A 22260-nucleotide genomic window follows, 5' to 3' on the forward strand; every position below is an offset into this window, starting at 1 on the left:
TAACTGACAAAGTGGACTTAATTGAATTGTGGAAAAGAATGCTGAACCCAAAATCGACAGCTGAAGGGTAGCGGTTGCCGCATTAGTTAAGTCAAGGGCAATACCAAATTTTAAAGAAGAATTTTAACTTTCAGTGTGGGAAATTCAGAGAAATAAACGTTTGGCTTTCCTGTCGAAAACTTTTGTTGCCTATTTTCTCCTTCCTCCCCCGCTGTGGAATGGTTTTATGATGTCAGCAGTACAGGAACTTTAATATTGTAATATGTAATTCCAGAGATTGCTTATATTTGCTCGATGTGTGATGAAGTTTTCTTCTTTTTGTTTTGATCTTTTTTGTTAAGGTTTTGACAAACCAATCACAAATAAAATTTTAAAAAATTAAGATACAGGTTTACTTCTTGTGATGGGGCAGTAGTGATAGTAGTTTCTTCCCCTGGTACTACCATGGAGTTGTGTAGCACAAGCAGGGGCACAGGGTTCTACATGTCTGTTTCCTATTGTTTGTTGTGAATATTTGTATTGCGATTTTAATTTTGTGGGAGTATTTGCCTATTTTTTGGGAGTAAAAGTGGCTGATACACTCCTTATCTGTAGGACTGGTTGACCCACTCTTTCCAGAAACGAGGTCTTAAGCACTGCCTGCATGTTTCATCTGAATCAGCTGCCAGTTGCACCCACTGACCTGGCATTGTTAATTGGCACCATCTGGATTGTTTGTGTTTGTTTTCTTGAAATTGATTGACGCAGGAAGTTGACTTTATGTTGCTTGCCTCTTAAGATAACGGTTTGCATCATTAGGGGGAACCCTATCAATCGTTTTCAGTGCTTGCTTCCCAATCCTGTATTTTAATGCACCTTCTAATTATCTTATCTGGACCCACCTTATATTTTTATTGCTCATATTTCGAATTGTCAAGCAGCTCACTGCTTATGAATTAAACCTTATTCCATTTTCTTCATTGGGTTTATTTTTTCTTTTTATACGAATATATATTTAAATCCAACTGAGGGCCATGAATTGATATTATGAGAAAATCAATAATTCTATAATGGATTCACACGAGAAGGGAGGCCTCAAAACACCATACAGTTAGACATACCATGTGAATTCCCTGTGAAACCCATCTTGTCCAACACCCTCAGTCGCATTTCCCATTCCTGGGAACTTTAGAACAACAAAACAAGCCTAAACGTGCAAATCCATTAGCTTAGAAAAATAAAAATCTTGTTCCGGATCTTCTAATTTATGAATGAATGATCATCTTGGCGTGTGACTAACTATCCTTTTTTTCTTTTCTTTTTTTCTATTTTTAAACGTTAAGGTATCTAAGAATCTATTCATAGTCGTTCATTGCTGTGATAATAGTTTTGGTAGTGAAATGAAATTTCGATAGCACTCCATGATATTGCTCCTCATTGAAATTACAATTTCAGATTTGTTTTGTGCTCGATTTTTGAGTCCTACACATTTGTGTTTTGCTCACTTAAATCTTTGTTCGAATCATTTTAATTTGCATGCTGTGATGTGCGCACTAAGAGAAAAAACTGAATGATAGTTAAATTGTCACTAATGGGAGTTGTTCCTGTTACTAAATTATCAAATTAAAAGTGCAAAACACTGTAATTTCATTCTTATCAATGTATGACAGGGAAGCTGTTGATGTGATGATTTTTGTCTTTGTGCTTGATAGAGCTGATGTTTTTGGAAACTAGTGCATTAACAGGCGAAAATGTTGAAGAAGCGTTTGTGCAGTGCGCAAGAAAAATACTAAACAAAATTGAGTCAGGTAAGAGTTAACCTCTGCTGGTTTGCAATAACCTAATGCTGATAGAGATGGCTTTTGTGGGATAGAACTTCCTTTCTCTAATTTCTAATGGACGTATACTGCACTGAAATATCTTGAGTATTCATCCTTTGTGATTACGAAAATATCTTAGTTCCTACCCTTCTTGTGCATCACCAGAGAACATGTAAGTAGATGGAAAGGTTGTATGTGTTTTTAACAAGTTCACATTTCTCATTTGCACATTACTCCTGCATTTCCACAGTAAAAAATGCATGAGTAATGTGCGAACGAGCAAAGTGACCTTGTTCAAAACAACAAGCGTTCCATTTCCTGGTTGATCCTATGACTACGATCAAGTTCATATATTTCCAGGTCCCAGAGTCCCTTTTCTCTGAACTTTCCATAGCAGTAGCTTTAAATAGAATGGTTTACTAAACTTAGTTCCTGAAAACCAAGAAGGATTTACCCTTCCACATTTTAAAATGTACTATAATGCTGCCTAAGAAGGCATTGTGCTTGACTTGTATGTCCAGTAATACTGAGAACAGGATTTAGTAATATGGGCCATCAAAGTGAGAGACTTTATTTGCTCTGCTATTGTTTATTTATTTATTGTGTATTTGCTAGGCGCCTATACCACCCAATGGCGTTTCCAAGGGCCACAAGGCAAAAGGGGGAGAGAACAGTGGAGTAATAAACAATAGTAAAAACAATAAATAATCAAACAATAACGGTCCTACTAGACCTTGTGGCATTTGGACAAGCAAATGCAGGGACGGTGGTGCCCCAGGAGCATGCACCTCCGTCCAGGAGGGGTCCAGAGGGAAATGCTTAGGGTGCTGGTGTCGACCGGGCAGAGGGCCTGGTAACCTGTGAGACTCAAGAGGACCAGCGGCCAGTCTCAGCGAAAATTAGCTGTGGTGATTAGCATGGAAGGGTGAGAAAAGAAGAGTTTTTAGATGTTTCCGGAACTTAAGGAGGCCTGGCTCAAGTCTGAGGGGGCCAGGGAGGCTGTTCCTGAGAGACACGCCAGCCGAGGAGAAAGACCTTCCCCCCATTCTCTGCTGGGAGAAGCGTTTGATCAGCAGAGAGTTTGAGCGAGAAGAGCAGAGAGCTCGAGCAGGGAGGTATTTGGGAAGAGAGAGTTGGAAATAGCGGGGACCCAAGCCCCAGAAAGTCTTGTGGATTATGCAGAGGGTCTTGAATTTGATCCTCGCGGCCACTGGGAACCAGTGGAGAGATGTTAGTTCTAGAGAGATGCGGTCCCTGCCCTTAAGGCCAAGGATAAGTCTTGCAGCCCTATTCTGGATTAGTTGAAGGTGGCGGAGGGAGGAAAGAGGTTGTTGCAGTAGTCCAGCCGAGGGAGGACCAGAGCTTTGGAGGCATTGAGCCTCTGACGAAAGGTGAGTAAAGGAAGAATGTCTCTAAAGAGATGAAGCTGAAAGTGGGCCTTCTTCACATGGTCCAGGATGCGAGGTGTGAAAGAGAGAGAGGAGCCGAAGATGACTCTGAGATTTTTGGCTTCACTGGATGGTGGTAGAAGTCAAAGGTAGGCAGCCAGAGGGCAGGAGGGAAACAGGTAGATATTGAAATGCCAAGGTGCCAGGATAGAGCCCTGGCGGATGCACCTGAGAAGTATGGTTAGTTAGGCCATAGGTCAGCCAGTCCAGTGCCAAGTCTGTGATGCTGAGGGTGTCACAAATCCTTCTTATGAGGTTGGAATGATTGTCCGTGTCAAAGGGAGAGGCCTGATTGAGGAGAATGAGAGCAGAAGGGGAGTTGGAGTCAAGATTAGCAAGCAGATCTTCACGGGTGTTCAGGATAGCTGTTTCCGTGCCCCTGGATGCCCGGAATCAAGGTTGATGGTCGTGGAGGCAATCAGCAAGTTCAGTATGATGGATTGGTTGGGGGGGGGAACCAGATTTTCCAAGAGTTTGCCCAAGAAGGGGGTTGTAGAGCTGGGGCGGGAGTTAGCAGTAGAGGAAGGTTCAGCAGACTGCTTTTTTAGGACAGGGTGCACAAGGGAGTGCTTGAGGGATAGAGGGAAAGAGCCAGAAGCAAAGGAGTGCAAGTGCAAGAGCCGGGACGGGAGAGGAGATGTTGTCCTTTATCATTCTGGAAGAGCAGGGAGCACCTGTTTGGATGAGACTTTCATAGACCTGTCAACCTAGAGACCTCATCAGGTGCTATGCGCAAGAAGGAGAGTGCGGGGCCAAAGGAGGCAGGAAAGGGGGCTAGGGGTAGAAATGTTGGAGAGTGCAGACAGGATGTCCAGAGTTTTGGATGTGAAATGGGAGTATAGGGTGGTGCAGAGGGCCTGGCAGGTAGGGAGAGAGTTAGAGACTGCATTAGGGTTGCAGATCTTGAAAAGTTCTGCTGTATTGTTAGTGGCTCCAGAGATGCAGGCTTGAATGAAGACCCTCTTCTTGGAGGGGACAGAGAAGCGATAATGCATTTGCAGTAGGCGACAGGCCAGTTTGTCGGGATGAACCCAAGGTCTGCCATTTCCATTCAGCAACTCCGCACTTTTGTTTCAGCGAAGCTAGATTCCAGCCATTACGCTTGGAGGCAGGCTTCAGGTGATCCCCATGACGGGGGCAAGGATGTCAAGGGTGTTGGAGATGGGGTTGTGAAGGTTAGCAAGGACAGAATCAGAGGAAGAGTCAGGAGTGGGGCAGGAGGGGGGATGAAAGTGGAGGCAAAAGTAGTGACTGACACAAGCTTCATCAGTCGAATGGCAGAGAAGAAGGTTGGCAGTGTAGGAGGCGGCTTGGATAGAGGGCCGAGGGCCCCCAGGCGGGAGGAGAGTAGAGAGTGGTCAGTCCAGGAGAGGGAAGTATTGAGCGGGTTAGAGATGGGGATGTCTGAAGAATACTATTATGAATATTCCCACACTTAAACTCAGTTTCTTGAAAACGTAATTAAACATGCTTAAAAAACAAATTGAAATAGGATCCATCTTATCGCTCCCCTGTCTTTCGATGTTATATTATTTTATTCATGCATATGGTAGATTCTACAAATGGAAACATTTGTGTTAAAAATAAATTTGTCAAACTTTGTAGAAATCAAACTTTGCTGGACTATTCACCCCTCTTTAGGAACCACCTTAGAAGTCTGTTTCTTTAATTGATAATAACATTTGGAATGCAAAGTGATTTGGAAAACTAGTGCGGAAACTCTTACTACAGGAGGTCCTTGCCAAAAACCGTGGTTGGAAGGGACAGTCTCTGCCATTTACAAAGTAGTTATCCCGTTTCTCAAAGCCAAGGCCCCTGATTCCACTGTTAAGGGTGCAGTTCTATTGGGTAGAGATTAACAGTTCAGACCCTGCAACAAGATTATTGGAAAATATAGTTTTGTTGTGGTTGTCCGTCAAAAGCACCAAGAAGCAGTTTGATTCTGGTGCATGACTTTCCTAGTATATGTCTGTGATCTAATCAGGATGTTCTCTCATATTAGATTTCGCAACATGGTCACATAAGGCTGGAGTTCCTGCCAGCTTACATGAAAACGAAGAATTAGTTTGTTGTGATGTACATGTTGTCCACAATCCTCTAGCCCCAAAAGGCATGTTGATATGTTGAACAGAACATGGCATTCCATAAATATGGCTCTATCCCTACACTTGAGGTGGGGGCTTGGGATATCATCCTCTCATGCTTGTTGTTTGTTTACAGGAAATGTCCTCAGAGAGGACTGGTGTTATGCCTCTTTAAGCTTCTCTTTGTACACAGAGTGAGTGAACAAATCTATATAGCACCTTTGCAAAAACAATTGTCCTCTAGGCGCTGGTCTGTGGCTCTACTACTTTGTGAGGAATAGTTGTGTAGGAGCTGCAGGTCTATATCTCACAATGTATTGTGCCGTGTTTTGAACTACAAGAAGTAGGTGACTTGCTTGGTTCAGGAAGCGCAGATGAACCTTATAGCCAGCAAAAAATGCAATAAAAGAGTGTTTTGAACCAAAACCTAACTTCACCCTCCATCAGGTGGATTGGGACATTCTGTTGGTAAAGCACAGAGCCTATAAGGACCAGTGGGTTGACTGTGAAAGAATCCAGGACAAGATCTCACGGGTTACTTACTTAGTTCTGTAAGATCTATAGTTTGATTAATTTATGGATACTTCAGTAGGCGGGCAACATTGACCTCCCTCCTTCCCCCCACTTCAATTCTGGACAGAAACGAGTAGTTTGATCAAAACTCAAATTGATTAAAATAAAGGAGTTAAAGGTGAAATCAAGGCAAAATTGTCTTCCCCCAGTAACACAATTTCATGATGTTATCAAATAACTTTTGCATGCCCCCCTTTTCCCATATAAATATGGTGCTGAGGTTGGCTAATATATGCGTGTCATTTAAAATTTGCAGAAGCTCGGGCTAAAGGTAGACAAGTTGGTTGGTAGCTCCAGTGGACCACCTAAAGGGTTAAAGCAGGAAAAAGAAAATAATTAATGGGGCAGGAGGTCGAGAAAAAAGGGTGGTTTTTTTTAATGTGGATTCTATTCCTGAACACCAGGAAACTGACACGCTTTATGCTACCAATTGAAGGGCTATTATGCAGAGGACAATGGAAAAGGTCCAAGTATCTGGTGTAGCTGAGCGAAGGACCCAGCAGTGCTATAAAGGGGCCCGGAGCAAAGATCAGCCACATACATTTGGTGGCCGAAAAGAGAAATAATTCAAGGAAAGGCGGAGCAGGATTTATACTATGGATACCTAGCCCGCATATTTGAAGAATATGACAATAGCCCCCTAAACCGTCAGCATATTTTTAATTTGTTCTCAGAGATCTTGATTAACTCCAGTGATATTAAACATGTGGTGTTTGTGGACGAAGACAGTTTGCATATAGTGAAAATCTGTCTAAGCTCTAGAGTGGTAAAAAAACGCAATTTTAGCAGAGTATGAAATGTTTTTATAACTGGGTTATTCAGTTATGGAAATCCTTGAGGGGTCAGCCCCCAAATTTGATAGGGGCTGCATGTATGAAAAGTCCCAAATTAAAGAAACAATGTGGAATTCGAAGATAAATCTGTGCAATAAACTGGGGGTGAAGCCACAGAATGATTGGAACAAAAAACCTGAGGGGAACAGAGATTCAAAGTATGACTGGACTAGGATTGTCGGCCTCGTTGGATAATGGCTTGTTTGGTGGAGAGCCTTCAGCATGAGTGGCTTTAATATCTTAAACTGGTAGCCTAAAAAAATACTGGCGAAATATGGAAAAATGTTAACAACATGAACAATCTCCAATCATCCGCATTAAGCAATGCGATATCAGCTGAAACTTGGGCTGCACATTAAAAAGCACTATTTGCTCTACCTGTTTCAGGAGAACAGTCTAAAATTTAATTTTCTACGCGTCACTGGACATTCACCATTGATAAAGACGAGATTATGACCTTGATGAGCTCTGCTAGTACATCTAGAGCTGCCAGACCTGACGCATAACTAACAAAATGTTAAAGACTGACCCTGAGGAATGGGCCTCATTTATCGTGGAATTATTTTCGATAAGGCAAGGCAACAAAGAAGATACCCACATCATGGTCCCACTCTATTATCATCCCAATTTTCAAGAGGGGCGATAGGTCTGATCCTGTTAGCTACAGGCCTATCGCCCTTTTGGACGTGATTGGCAAACTATTTGCTGCGGTAATTTTAAAAGATCTTACAGAATGGAGTGTTTCTACTAACCACTGAGACATCTGGCAGGCCGGCTTCATTAAAGGCATAGGTACGACCCTTAACCTGTTCATAATAAATCTGATGAAAATAAGGGCCAAAAGGAAGGAAAAAAGTCAAATATACTTGGCATCGATAGACCTTGCCCAAGCATTTGACCGAGTGGACAGACGTATTCTATGGCCAACGTTGGTCTGCTGTGAATGCCCGAAGAGTATACTTGAACCCATTAAGGCGCTTCACTCCAATACATCCATCGCAGTTAGACTGGACAGCAATGGCAATTTCAAACAGAGAATGGGCTCAAGCAAGGATGCAGATTAGCTCCTGCTATCTTCAATTTGTTAATCTCTGACATCGACACAGCCTTTACGAACACAAGATGTTTTCCACCATCCCTTGCAGGAGTCCCCCTCAATCGTCTATTATATGCGGATGACCTTATCCTGATGGACCAGACTCAGATTGTTAACGAACGTTGGTTCCTTCTGTAATATACTTATTTTTGATGATGACCATTTGTGTAAATGTGCTTAAAGTTTTTTTCATTTATGAAACTAAATGCACAATAAATGAAAAAAAAAATAAAAAGTAGTCCATAAGGATGTTTCCAAAGCGGCACGTCCAGTCCAATGCCGCTTTGGAAACATCCTTATGGACTACTATCCTGCCGATCATGCTATGACTAATTTTGGAGGAATTTGAGGAAGGATACCACAAATGGAGGCCGCTTCGCGCCATGGAATAGGGTAGATAGATCTTCACAGGACTGGATACGTATGAACAGGAGAGACAATTGGGAGCAATATAGCATCTTTCTTTGGGGTCTATATCACAAGTGAAACAATTGCTTTAAGGACGACCAAAAGTCGAAACACGTGTCGGCTGTAATCTAGCACCAAAACTTATACATGAAACCACTATATATTGGAAAGAAATATCTTTCATAATTCATCAATGAAATTCTTCAAATGCCATTACATTAGGGGTATATCCCAAGTCGTAGCCCACTGCTTGTTAACAGATATTTTGGTTGGAGGTAAGGGGTTTACCTCAGAGTGCTGTCGCTGCTGCTTACCGCACCTTATCGGCACACGGCACTAGCTCAACATTTTACGGTTTGTAACCCCCACATATCCCCCATCCTGGCTGGTTAAGAGGTATTTGCAATCAAGGCCGAACAAGGAATAAGAGGGCGGCCATATGGTGGGCTGCTGACAGCAATAAAGCACAATCAGGGCATTGTGGGGATAATAATTAAACCAGCAAGAAAAGATATGCTGATCACACTTTCCTGGAGGTCGCAAAAGGCGGACAGGTTCTCTAAGTGTCTCCTAGTCAACATGTATTTTAATCCCGACTGTGTATCCTTCGATGATTTCTTGAATGATTGTTCATATCTTATGCTGGGTGATACCCCTGAAGAGGGTGCCTATGTCACTGTGGTTGGGGACTTTAACTCAGAATGTCTTGATGGGGGGGTGGTACCAGGATCCGAACTGAGGGGGTGTTGGTATCCAAATAAAAATGATTTAATGGAAGCCTGATTCGTCAAGAATTAGCTTTGTGGGATCTGTTGCCCCCAAATGGGGTCCTAGACCCTGATAACCCCCCAAAATTCTCATGGCACAGTGCGCCCTGGCACTCCACAATAGACTATATCTTTGTGTCATATGATTTGCTCACTGGGGATGGCTCTCTGGATGTGTGGCGGTCGCCTTTGAGCGACCTCGCATTGATATACCAGACCCCGGTCCCAGTTAAAGAAGAGGGTAGAAGTCTGAAAGTGTCAGTTAACCCAATGGACCAAAGGGTTTGTTGGCAATATAAAATTGCAGAAGATTTAATGGCCTTATAGAACTGAGTCTCCAAGAGAAACCTGACCGACTATGTAGTCTGATGGAGTTTGAGCCTATAGTTCGATCAACGTTGAGGGAAAGCTCACTACCCCTAGGCAGATGGAGATGAAGATCCTTGCAAATCCACATACACATGCGTTTGACAGACAGGTAATGTCACAAAATAAAGAGTTAAGAAATAATATTAGAACGTTGAAAAAAAATATTCTGGCTCCTACACAACAAATAAAATCTCTGAAGTCGAAGCATAAACACTGGCTCTGGGGTCATAGGTTTATGATGTCCATAAAGGACGCAGAGAAAATGGGTGGTGGGCCAGATCGTTTCTGGTGATTAATAAGGTCGGATGGGATGGATCCGTATTTGCAGGTGCAACCCATGTCAGAGCAAACCTGGGTAGAGCATTTCAGGAACTTATACAGGGCAGAGGTGGCAACGGCCCCTGTTTTGTACACGACCACTTGGGTTGGGGCTATATCCTGGGATATGGACAATATAACTACTTTGATTAAGGCTAGCAAAAACTCAAATGCCCCTGTTCCTGACGGGTTATCGTCTATGACGTTTAAATCAGGCCTGACACTGTGGGCAGGGATTATCTCTGCTCTGTTTAATAATGTTTTGTTGCTGAAATGGATCCCTCCAACATGGAAATTGGAAACTGTGGTTGTGATTTTTAAAGGAGGTGATGGATTTCTCTCCCTTGAACTACAGGCCTATTTCTTTGCTGGATTCATCAAATAAGATCTTTTCGAAAATTATTACTACAGGAAATGACAACTTGGGTGTGCAAATCAGATCACTTGGGACGCTCCTCAAGCAGGCTTTAAAAAGGAGAGGCACTGGTATTAATAACTGTGTGGTGTCCTTATTGAACTCCCAGCTGCGTGAGCAAAAGCAATCTTTATACTTAGCTTTTTTGGACATTAGCAAGGCCTTCGATGGGTGAATCAGCAGCTACTCCGAGCAAAACTATTTGAATGTGCTTAATAGATATCCTCTCAGCCCTGCACAGAGACACGAAAATGATGGTCAGATTGGACACAAGGGGGTCGAGCACGAGCTGGATAGATACAACCCAAGGCTTATGCCAAGGGTGTGTCTTGGCACCTTTTTTGTTGAACTTTCATATATAGGACATGGGCATCTGCTGGGAAGGCATACGATCTAACCCCCCACTTTTAGGTCCAGCCAAAATTCAATATTTAATTTTGCAGACAATATTATTTTATTTGAGACAGAGTAACCTCATTCCTGGTAGACTTGGACCTTGAGTTAAACGTATCCAAATCAGAGGTATTGATTCTAAGTGCGCCAAAGGACAGATGGAAGTCCTTCAAATGTTTTTTTGATGGTCAGCCATTGGAAGTGGTGGAAGAATTTAAATGTTTGTGTAGTTTAGTTAACTTGGGCAAGTCCAAGGCAGACGTGAACAAAAGGTATAAAACCTTGTTTGTGTCTGCTGCCTCCCAACTCATGTTATTTGACCATATGTTTGGTTGCTTCTCCACACTCCTTATAGTAATATAGTCCGGGATTGCTGTGAATGGATATTTTTAAATTGAGATGTAATGGTGTTAAGTTGGCTTGACTCAGGCAGAATGGTAGTGCTCACAAAACGTTGACTTCAAGAGGATTAAAATGGTGGGTATTCTTTAAATGGGAAGAGAAGTGCAGTATTGGTGCATGTTTATGGTTAGCATATGCTGATAAGTATAGTGATAACAGAGATTCCTAGCATCCTCTCACTGTTGTGTGACATGTAATGTACGAAGGTTTGTCTGAAAATACTGCTTTAAATGCTTGTTGCTGGGTAGCTCTATATGGTTGTACATGCTACTATGGTTAGGGTCATGTGCCACACTGCGTGTAACATGCTTGATGCCTGGTGCAGTTAGAATTCTGTAGCTGCAAACCTAGCTACTCTTTTTCTTTCTTTTGGGCTTCCTTACTCCTGTATACTTTCCTGTCTGGAATGTTATATCTGTGCTAGATATGCAGGATGGTTGATTTGTATTCCTTCTGTTTGTAGTAGGCTACAGTACTTGATACTTGTTACCTCTTCAGGTTAGTTAACAATGGTACAGGGACCGGACATACTATTGCCAGGTGTGCTCAGAGTTTAGGAACTGTGTAGGAAAGGAATTGTCATGATCTCTGCTTCCAAAAGGTCAGGGTTTTCCCAACTCCCTTGGAAGCAGATCCATAACCCAGGTTCCGAGTGCCAACCAGTCCCAATTGGGACCTTTTGGACCCAGTCCTGGCGCCAGTGGCACCAGGCTCATAAATATGCCCAGTCCCAGCGCTGGAAGCGCAGGGCTCATAATGCTTGGGTGGACTTACCTGCAGCAGACCATGCTGCTTACTTGCCTGCCAGTTGAGCCTCTGATCCTCTTCTGTTTGGAACTACTTTTCCTGTTGGGTGGGGCAGGAGCCACTCCCTAGGTTCAGAACACTGGAACTCTTCTGGAAAGCAGGAACTCTTTTCTTACCTAGGCGTGGCTGTGGAAGGAGACACCTAAGCACTACAGGAGGCTATTTAAACCACACCCGATGGATGAATCTTGCTTTGCGTTATTCTGCATCCTCAGCAGCAGAACGCTCATCGTGTCTTCTGCATCTGATCCTGGGCCTAAGGAAAAAGGCTTACCATCCTGAATCCAGTCTTCAGCAACACCTATAAAGACAAGAAAGAACAGGTTAGCATTACGGTCTTCAGTGACAGCGCTTCACTTACCTGGTCCATCGGCTGTCACCAACGCCTCGCGCTGCATTCCGGCATCTGAAAGACAAAGGCTTACCTACTCTTCGTGCGCTCCGGAGGTCTTCGCACTTCATTCCGGCATCTGAAAGACAAAAGCTTACCAACTCTTCGCACGCTCCGGAGGCCTTCGGCGCTGCATCCCGCATCTGAAAGACAAAACAAGGTGCGTTTAAAGACATTGGGGAACTTTAATACTCACGTGCCATTACTCCTTTCCACATCTAACCCAGTGGGTATTCCGGCACCCTGCAGCCGCTCCGAACTTGTACCTGCAAAATAAAAAGACAGTTAGAGCGCATCGTGAAGCAGGCAACAAGCGCTTACTTACGCGCTTCCAGGCGCTTCTATTCATCACACGGGCTCCATCTTCAACTCACTTCAGCCCGTCATCCGCCATCGCCGGAACCCTGCAAAACAAGGGACATCATTACTAAAGACTTTTAAAGACATTAGAATTACTCGAAACTTACCGTTCGTGCAGTAAACGACGGACAGCAGTCCTCTGAAGTCAAGAGGCCTGCTCCCCTTATCCAGTGAAGAAACTGGTTACAGCACCCTGCCCCGAGGCAGATGGAGAGCACGGCGTTCACTTACCTAAGGTGAGAGCGTTAACCTTTGGGGTTCTACAGGAGAAGAGAAAGGGAAGAAGAGAGAGACATTCAATAACCCAGTTCATTAATCCCATATTTTCTATCTGCAGACATCTTACCCTTCAAGTCAGACATACAGTGCACAGAGGTCCAGCCCAAAGAGCCAGCCGTGTGTTACACATCACATTTGAAGATACGGTATACGCCCAGTCAAGACCGGCGCCTCTACGGGAATCAGGTGAGCGTTACAGGAATAAAGGAATAGTGTATTTTTTGGTTTTTTTCCCACTAGCTTTGGAAGTTCTTATTACACTGACAAGTCCTAGTGCATGTGTTGGGCAGTTAATATGTAATGCATTAGCTGTGTAGTAGATTGATTGGTGATACATAGGCTGATCCTTGAGACTACTGCGCATAGTGATGTTGATGTATTCGTACATGGATTTTGAATTTACATGGTTCTCTTTGGAGGTGGCGAGAGCTCTCTTGAATTAGTTCTAGTGTGAGGTGCGATTTTGGATTTGCTGTTTTACTATTTTTTAGGTGTATTTAGGTGTATTTTCAGGGTGAGTATTAGCGCCCTGAGTAGTTATTATATGTGTTTACCCTATTGTGGTTCCTTTTTGAGCCATCTGAGGTATGTTGGGTTTGGGGTTTGTTTCTCGGGTGTGTGGCAAAATGTAACCAATTTATGGGTAAACACTGTTCTTTTTGTTCTGGAATGTTAAGGGTGTGAATAGCCCTGTCAAAAGAAGAACAATTCGGACACACTTGAATAAGATGAAAACTGATGTTTTTTTTATACAAGAAACCCATTTGTTATAAGTTGATAAGGAGTACATATTAAATAAAAATTATACGTTGGAAGTGTCCAGCTGTAACCATCAAAAATCCAGATAGGTTTCTGTGCTTTTTAGGCGTAACGCACCCGTAGCCTTGGGTAGAAAAGTTGTGGATCCTCTAGGCAGATATGTTGCATTAGAGGCCAACTTGGAGGGGACTCATCTCGTCCTAATGAATATTTATGCTCCAAATGTGGATCAAGGAAGTTTTTATTTAGAAGTAGATAATGTATTAGGGTCACTCCTGGTAGAGGGTATTATATTAGGTGGAGACTTTAATCAGGTACTTGATGTAGTGTTGGATAGGTCGTCCAACAGCTCTATGTAAAGTGTAGGGTGGTCGCTTCAGGAACTTAAAGATTTGCGGCAGACATGGGACTTGGTTGATCCATGGCAGCTATTGAATCCTAGCACAAGGCAGTTTAGTTTTTATTCCAGTCTGCATGACACCTCCTCTCGTATTGACTTTATTTTGGTTTCTAAGAGAATATTCCCTAATATACTGGATTCTTCTATTGGTAGTATAGCCATTTCTGATCATGCAGATGTTAGAATGTCTATGCCTTGTTCCTTAGTGAATAAGAAGAAAAATATTGGTTGGAGATTCAATACTAGGTTGCTTTCTGACATAGTCCTTAGAGAATCCATTAGACAGGAACTTACTAAGTACATAAATGAAAATAAAAACTCAATGGAGGATATTTCTGGGTAGACGCTAAAGGACACATAGAGGGAAGATACTAAGCCTTTCTTCTCATATTAAAAGGATTAGAGCCTGTGAGGAAAGGATTTAGTGAGTGCCCTAAGGGAAGCAGAAAAAGACTACTGTGAAAACCCATTAGATGATCGAAGGGAGAGAGTACTAAAGCAAGGCAGCAATTAGATTGTTGGTTGACCGAAAAAGCTGGAAGAGGATTTTTTTTATGTAAGGCAATTCTACTGGGAGCATGGGGAGAAAGCGGGATCGTTATTGGCTGACAGGCTTAAAGAATTAGAGGAGGGTAAGAATATTTTGTCCATTGTCACAATGATAATGCAGTGTTGACAAAAAATTAGGATATTATGGAAGTATTCAGTACCTTTTATGAGGAATTGTATAGGGCTGAGGAATCGGGCACAGAAGCTGAAAAATGTGAGTTTATACAAGCATTCAATTTGCCAGTATTGCAGGACAATGAAATTGAATCATTAGATGCGAAGCCTACCGAAGAAGAACTGTTAATGGCAATTAAGAATACCCCTAAGAATAAAAGTCCTCAGCATGACGGATTCCTGGTTGAGTTTTACAATGAATTTAGGGACCTACTATGCCCTATTTTGTCAGATGTCTATATGTCAATTGTGGAGAGGGGTCTTCTACCGGAGTCCATACAATTTGCTTTAATCCCTGAACTAGGAAGGGATGGCACTAAGTGCTCAGATTACAGGCCTATCTCTCTGCTTAATGTGGGTGTTAAGCTTTTGGCAAAAATGTATGCGAGTAGACTGGGTTTAATATTACCTCAAATTATTCATGGAAAACAGACTGGTTTTATTCAGGGCGGTTATAGCTATGATAACATGCAGAAGGTTATGGATGTCATTCATTTTAATAAGGATAAGCATGAAACGTTAATGGCAGTGAGTGTGGGTGCAGAAAAGGTGTTCAATCGTGTAAACTGAGCTTATTTAAGGTTTATATTGGAACATCTTCTCTTTGGCGCTGTCTTTATGTGGTTGTTTCATGCTCTCTATAGTAGGGCAAACGCTCTGATTTTAGTGAATGGGGCTAAATCTACTGTCTTTAATATACAGCGTTGTACCAGTCAGGGGTTCCCTTTATCTCCTCTTTTTGTTTAATATACTTATAGAATCTTTAACGGCAGCACTTAGATTAAATAACAACATCCAAGGTATGTGGCACTTATGTGTCTAAAGTGCTATTAAATGCAGATGATCTCCTCTTGTTTCTTCCAAAGCCAGAGTACTCATTTCGGAATGCATTGGAACTATTTCATCGTTTTGGTAACATATCGAACTTTAACATTAATATATCTAACACTGACATTTTTCCAATCACCGTAATGTGTAATAAAAGTTGTGATCCTGGAAATGAGTTCCGATGGGCTAGAGAAGGATTTGTACACTTAGGCATTCATGTATCTAGGGATATCACTCATATGCTGGAAAATAACATACGTCTTACACTCAGGGACATGATTTCAAACTGTAAAAGATGGTCTACAATCAACCTTGCAATATGGGGGAAAATTGGCACGATTAAGATGACCATGCTTCCTAAGATTTTATATATGTTCAGTATGTTGCCTCTTCCTCTTTCGCAGTCTGTTGGGAGAAATTAAGAAGTTATTTAGAGACAATTTATGGGGAATTTAAGTTCACCCAAAAATTCTAATGTCCATTCTTTTGCACTCAGTGTAGGAAGGGGGCTTTGGTTTTCCTAGGGAAGGGAAATGGAACCCTTTTCTCCAGTAAAATTGTCTTCCCCTTTTAAGATTGGGTGCACGTGGGGGCACAGCCCTGGGAGCATGCGCTCCCCTGACTCTGCCCCCCAAGCGCCACTCCTCAGTCCTTTTCCAGGTCGACGGGGACGGACTGCTTTCACCAGCGCTCCTGGGTTAGGCCTCCGGCCTTGTATTTCCACGCGCTCTTCCCGGGAAGACTTTCTTGTCTCCTTCTTTTTTGTTTTCTCTCATGGCAGTTGTCAGAGATAATAGTCTGTCCTCTGGTACCACGCTCCTGGCCGGCGCACGTCGATGACGGCGGTTTTAGCAGGTATCCGGCCTGCGAGGATTCCTTCCCCACATCAGATCTCCACGTGCTCTGCCTCCGGTGCCTTGGGCGCGACCATGGCTGGGAAGGTTGTTTTGCGTGTGATGCTTTGACCCCGCAAGCTCTGAAGAATCGTTTGGCCAGGTGGAGGGAGCTGTTCGAAAGATCATCTCCAGAGGATATCAAGACATACGTGAGGAGGAAGACCAGGCCCAAGTTAGGTGTCCTGTTCTCCTCTGCACCCCGCAAGGGCAACTCCTTCCCAGTGAAGAGTCCAAGTGGGAGGGGCCTTCCAGGTCCTAAGACCAGCAAAGAGACTGAGGCTCCCAGAGCTACCGACCAACAGGCCGAGGGGTTGCAAGATCGTCCCAGTCCCACCGCTGAGAGGCCGCAAGGCTCTGGTACCAGAGACCACCCCGAGGGGCTTTGCCCAAGGGGGCGCCCATAAGCAGCAGTTGCACTTCCGGCGTCATGGCCCGAAGGCACTCTGCCTCCCATAGTCTCTACCTGAGGTGCTTTTAAGCATGCAGGCGGATACTGGGCCCTACTCTTCAGATATGTGGCGCGGGGCATGACAAATTGCTCGCAAGGCCAGATAAGATGGCGGCTCACCAGGAGCCACCACCTCCTGGAGAGCAGGTATGGGAGCATACGTCTGGATGGGACTGGACAATGCCAGTTACCTGGTCCACGTCATACCGGACCACATCATCACAGGGGTGGTACGCAGCCCCCCGCTTGGTGCGACAAGAACCACCAAGACCTCAGCGGCCACCAGGCCCGACTCCTACGCCCCCAGGTCCTTCCCCTTCATGCTAGGATAGGTTCTTCGAAAAGTTCCTTACCCTCATGAAATCACAGTGGATGGGCACTTTCCTCAGGGGGGTCATCAAAGACATGTTCCCTCCGGTACCACCTGAGGCTCCCGGCCCCAGTCCCAGTTCAGCCCTTGATTGTCACGCATGCACCAGTCACAGTGGCTGTGCCCCCAGCGCAACCTCCTCAGCTGCCCCTGGCACTGCCAGTCAGCACGCCACAGCTGCCCACACCCAGCATGCCTCTGTTAGCTCCCGATCTGCAGGACACATGGACGAGGATCAGGATACTCACTCGTCAGCTAAGGCTTTCCATGAGAGGCTGGCGGGTGTGGCAGAATACCTGGGGATTCGGCAGCCACAAGTTGAACAACCTGAGGTGGGGCTTCTGACCGAGGTGCTGACTATCCGCCCTGCCACACAAACTGGCATCCCTCTGCAAAAGGATGTAGAATCCCTAGCCAAGAAAGGATGGGTGAAGCTGCAATCCATACAGCCTACCAATAAATAGTAACGCACAAATACACTCCAAAATATACACTCTTAATATTTCTAAATCAGTAAGTACCCTTTTGGGATGGCAGACAGACACTTCCTACACCCTCAGGTGACTTTAATAATTAGGACACTGTGGACATTAATATATCACTGTTTGCATTTAGAATCAGACTTAGAAGCATGTCAAAGAAAAATGTTATTAGAACAGAACAAGAGATCACACAAATATTCTGAAGCAGGTAAGTACTTTTGGTAACCCCCAATGCAAAGTTAGTTAACCCCGTCCTAGAAGGAAGACAAAACACAATGTTAGAGGGAAGAAGAGTCATTCAGGGAGCCAGGCTAGGCCAAAGTCAATTGGGCAAAAGTCTAGGTGAGCTGAAGCACCTTTCAGGTAAGTAAAAGTCTTGCACAATGTTTTAGAAGTCTTTGTAGAAATGAAGAAATCAAAGCAGGGCCACAAGCTGATTAGGCTTGTGGAGTAAAGAAGCTGCTAGCAACTCTACAGAGCAACCAAGACGAGTCTCAGCAGAGAACAAGTAATGTTACAACAAGAGGTAAGTTCTCTTAGACTGTACAGTACCTTGGGCTAGCTCCTGTTCCTCTGCAGATCCAGTGTTCCTGGGCCTCAGCCGTGGGGACAAGAGGGAGGACGTCTGGAGGACTCCTGCACTACAACAGGACAATCGGCGACAGAAAAGGACCAACTTCTATTCAGTGGCACTTTTCAGTTTCAGCTCCTCGCATCTAAGCAAATAGCAACAGTGCAGACTCTTGGCGAGATGGGCTTTCCTTTCATCTGGGGTCCAGCACTCTGTTAAGGTGGCTCAGGCTCGGTCAGTCCTGCTTCCTGGGAGTCCGGAGGATCTTCCTGGAGCACTTCGCCAACTTAAAAGCAACGCACACAATCTGGTGTTCCTCTCCCTGGCTATTCGGTTCCAGCAACAACTGCAGTGGAATTTCAACCAACTCCAAGAAGATGTCCAGGTGGCTTACTTGGAGTTGATTGGCCCCACCAACTCAAGGGGAGAAGTCGTCCTTGCAGGGCTTCTCTAGTCCAAACGAAATTGGAGTTTCAGCATAGCAGCAGGGCTTCACCGGACAAACGGTCCAGGAGTTGCAGCAGACGTCGTCTTCAAGTTCTTTGGATTCCTTCGTCCAGTGATCGACTCTGCCTTCCAAGCCAAAAAGCCTTGCCTTTTATGGAGGTTTCTCCCATTCATTCCAGCCTAGCTGTCAGTCACCCAGGCTGTCCATGCCGGACAGCCAGCCGGGCAATCACCTAAGAGTGCATTCCTGTCTCCTAGGAGACTAAGCACAGGGAGTTTCGGGCACCTGCCTCGCTTCCTGCCCCTGCCAGACAGCCTGGATCCAGAGGCGGGCTTCACTCGTGAATCCTGCCAAAGGCAAAATGAACCAAACCTGGTTTGATGCGCAGAGTAAATCTCAAGAAGGACCTTTCCACAAAGAAATGGCAAAAAAAGAAGACGACCAGGCCATTTTGACAAAAAATGGTACCCTTGGGTGCTGTACTGCAGCTGTGAACGCAGCCCGCTGTAAATGCACACCACAGTAGTTAAAAGTAAACCACTGCCACCAGCCATTCATCGAGGAAAGGGTAACATAAAAATGTTACATGAGAAGCTAGACACGGGATACTAAGTAACCCCCCCAGCAGCCTATTGTAAGATAGTGTGTGCTGGGTCTAGAAAGTTTACAATGTAAGTGAAGTCCATTTCACTTTGCTGCTCTTGGAAACAGTAGTTTATCCAAGAGAAGGTATTTAAACCTTGGTAAATCTAAAAAAGACTTCCCTGTGTGACTGCACTAAAGATGCTGTGACACACAATGTAAAAGATGATGCCTATGGAGTTTGTCAGACTCCAGAGCCAAAAGAAACAGTTCAAATCACATTCAAAATACATGAGAGCGTGGTAAAGTGTCTCACTCCCTCCAGGTAAAACATTAAAGTCCTAGAGTCCAGCAAAAGAGCTGGGGGTCTCTAAGGTAGAGAGGAATTAGCACATTTCTGAGAATTCTCCCTAACAAGGACTGCTTGGCTTAAGAGGAACAAGTTTAACCCTGACGTGCAGTAGCGCATTCCGTCCTGCCATTTGAAGGTGGGGACTTGTTTCACTTTACCACAGACGAGGAACTTGACAAGAAGAAAAATAGCTTGCAAACGTCTAAGTCCTTGTCAATCGTGACAAAATCGACACCCAAGGCCTATAGCAAAAGTCGCCAATGCTCATACAGAACCCTTACCTTTGGTGGCTTCAGGGGCTTTCAGGAGAGACTCACTAGACAGCCTGACCGGTCTCCTAGCCAGCAAAGGCACAAGCAGCACAAATCCTCTCATAGGGTTTTTTTTCCAGTCCCCCAGAGGGTTAAAAGCTGTGACGATGTCATCCAGATTCACAAGTCTCCGGTGGGGACAGGGTGGCCCTTCACATCCATTCCTGACGGGCAAAGTTCACGGACCCATGCGTCCTCTCTGTAATTTCCACAGGCTTCCGTCCGCCAATTCCTCCATTTCCTCTTTCCTCCCCTCCACTCCTACAGATTGGGACGGCCAACTCTCTCGGCGTTAATCCGCTCGCTCATCGCGAGTCAGGCGGTGGAGTAGGTTCCAGCTTCACAGCGAGGCTTGGGCTTCTATTCCCAGATATTTGCCATTCAGAAAAAGAACCAAGCTGGCCTGAGAGGAGTTCTTGCTAGACCTCTCTTCTTTTACCCTTTCCCTTCAAAAGTTCAACATGGTTACTCCAGCAATTATTGCGGAGACACTGTGTGGGGGAGACTAGATATGCTCCCTGGGTCTGAAGGATGCACGTCCCCATTTGGGAGCCCCATAATTCCTTCCTGAGGTTCAGGATCATGGGCTTTCATTTTCAATACAAGGTCCTCACTTTTGGCCTCAACTCGGCCCCAAAGGTCTTTACAAGGTTAATGAACTCGGTAGCACCTCTGCTCAGGGTGGAGGGCCACCACCTTTATCCATATCTTGGTTACTGGCTAGTCCGTGCAGAGTCTCCCGAGGCTGTACAGTGCACAGCATCAGCAATTGAGCACATGTTATACTAACTGGGGTTCTCTGTCAACCTCAAGAAGTCGCAGTTACTCCCCACTTAGTCCTTAACATTCCTGTGGCTAATTTGGGATACGAGGATGGACAGGATCTTCCCCTCGGCAGACAAGATCATGGCAGGAAGGCCACCAGGCATTTTCTCAGAAGACCAGTGACCTCAGCATGGTGGTACTAGCACTTGCTTGGCATAATGAGTGAGGCTCTGGCCTCCAAAACATAGGACATTCTGACCACCCACTCTACTCTCTGTCACAACCATCCCTCGCCCCCCTCTTCCTCTCCTTCCTTCTTTTCCTCCTTCTCTCCTGTCACACCCGAGGAAGTTACCAGAGTTGTCCCCTCCATTAAGGTTTCTTCTAAACAGGTCTCCCCTTGCTCATCCAGGACCATCAATGACAACATTGGCTCTCTTGCCCTTGCTCTCGCTGATTTCTGCAACCCCTCTTTTATCACTGGATGATTCCCCCCCCCCCCAAGCACTCCTTGTGCGCCCACTCCTGCAAAAACATTCCTCTGACCCTACCTGCCCTGCCAGCTATCACCCTATTTCCATCACCGCCGTCCTGGGGAAGCTACTTGCCCCAACTTGACTCTCACACTGAACTTGCTGGTGGCCTCCACAACCATCAATCTGGATTCTGAGCATCCAGAGGCACGGAAACTGCTCTTCTGAACACCCATGAAGAACTGCTCGCATCTTTGGACTCTGATTCCCCAACTGTACTTATCCTTCTCGATTTCTCCTCTGCATTTGACATAGTTGACAATTCCATCCTCATACAAAGGCTCCATGATACACTTGGTATCTTGGAAACGGGCACTGGATTGGCTATCCTCATTCCTCTCTAACTGCTCTTCTCAAGTCATCCTGGGCCCTTTTTTCTCTCCTACTTCCATCTCCTCCTGTGGTGTCCCCCAGAGCTCTATACTCTCCCCCTGGCTCTTTAACATCTACATTGCTCTGCTTGTGTGCTCATCTCCACCTTCTCCTCCAACTGCCAGTGTTACTCAGATGACAAACAGCTCTTCTTCAGACTCCCTGCTTGACCCTCTTTCACCCTCCACCATCCTTGACTTCCTATCTGCCATCCAGTCCTGGTGCACCTCCAATGAGCTCTGCCTCAACACCTGTAAAATTGAGATCCTTCCTATTGGAAGCCCTGCTCCCTCCTTCTTCCCCTCACTCTGGCCTTCCTCTTTGGGCTCTCCCCCTACACCTTCAACTGAAGCTAGAAACCTTGGAGTCCTCTTTGACTCCTCTCTATCCTGCCTCCCTCACACCCAGGATGTTGCCAAGCAGTTCAACTATTGGCTCTTCCTTCTCAAAGGAATTCTACCCTTTCTCACTTTCCCTCAGAGGTTCAATGTGACTCAATCCCTGGTTCTCTATTGACTTGACTACTGTAACACCCTCCTCCTGAATCTGCCTTCTTCCACTCTGCGACCCCTTCAGCTTATCCAGAATAGGGCAGCAAGACTTATCCTTGGCCTTAAACCCTGGGACCGCATCTCTCCTGCACTAAAACGTCTTCACTGGCTCCCGGTTGCTGCAGAT

The 22260-nt window shown here is 44.9% G+C and overlaps 1 protein-coding gene across 1 annotated transcript in view; it reads left to right on the plus strand.

Annotated features, from left to right (window-relative positions):
• The window catches only part of LOC138467423 (ras-related protein Rab-4A), a 693758-nt gene that overhangs the window by 610068 nt on the left and 61430 nt on the right, over positions 1–22260 (plus strand). Inside the window, exon 6 of the mRNA XM_069607381.1 lies at positions 1692–1787. Coding sequence (XP_069463482.1) covers positions 1692–1787 — 96 coding nt within the window. The remainder of the gene's footprint in view (positions 1–1691; positions 1788–22260) is intronic.

Source organism: Ambystoma mexicanum, chromosome 4q, assembly GCF_040938575.1.
Source record: "Ambystoma mexicanum isolate Mex_15411 chromosome 4q, UKY_AmexF1_1, whole genome shotgun sequence".
NCBI classification, from domain to species: Eukaryota; Metazoa; Chordata; class Amphibia; order Caudata; family Ambystomatidae; genus Ambystoma; species Ambystoma mexicanum.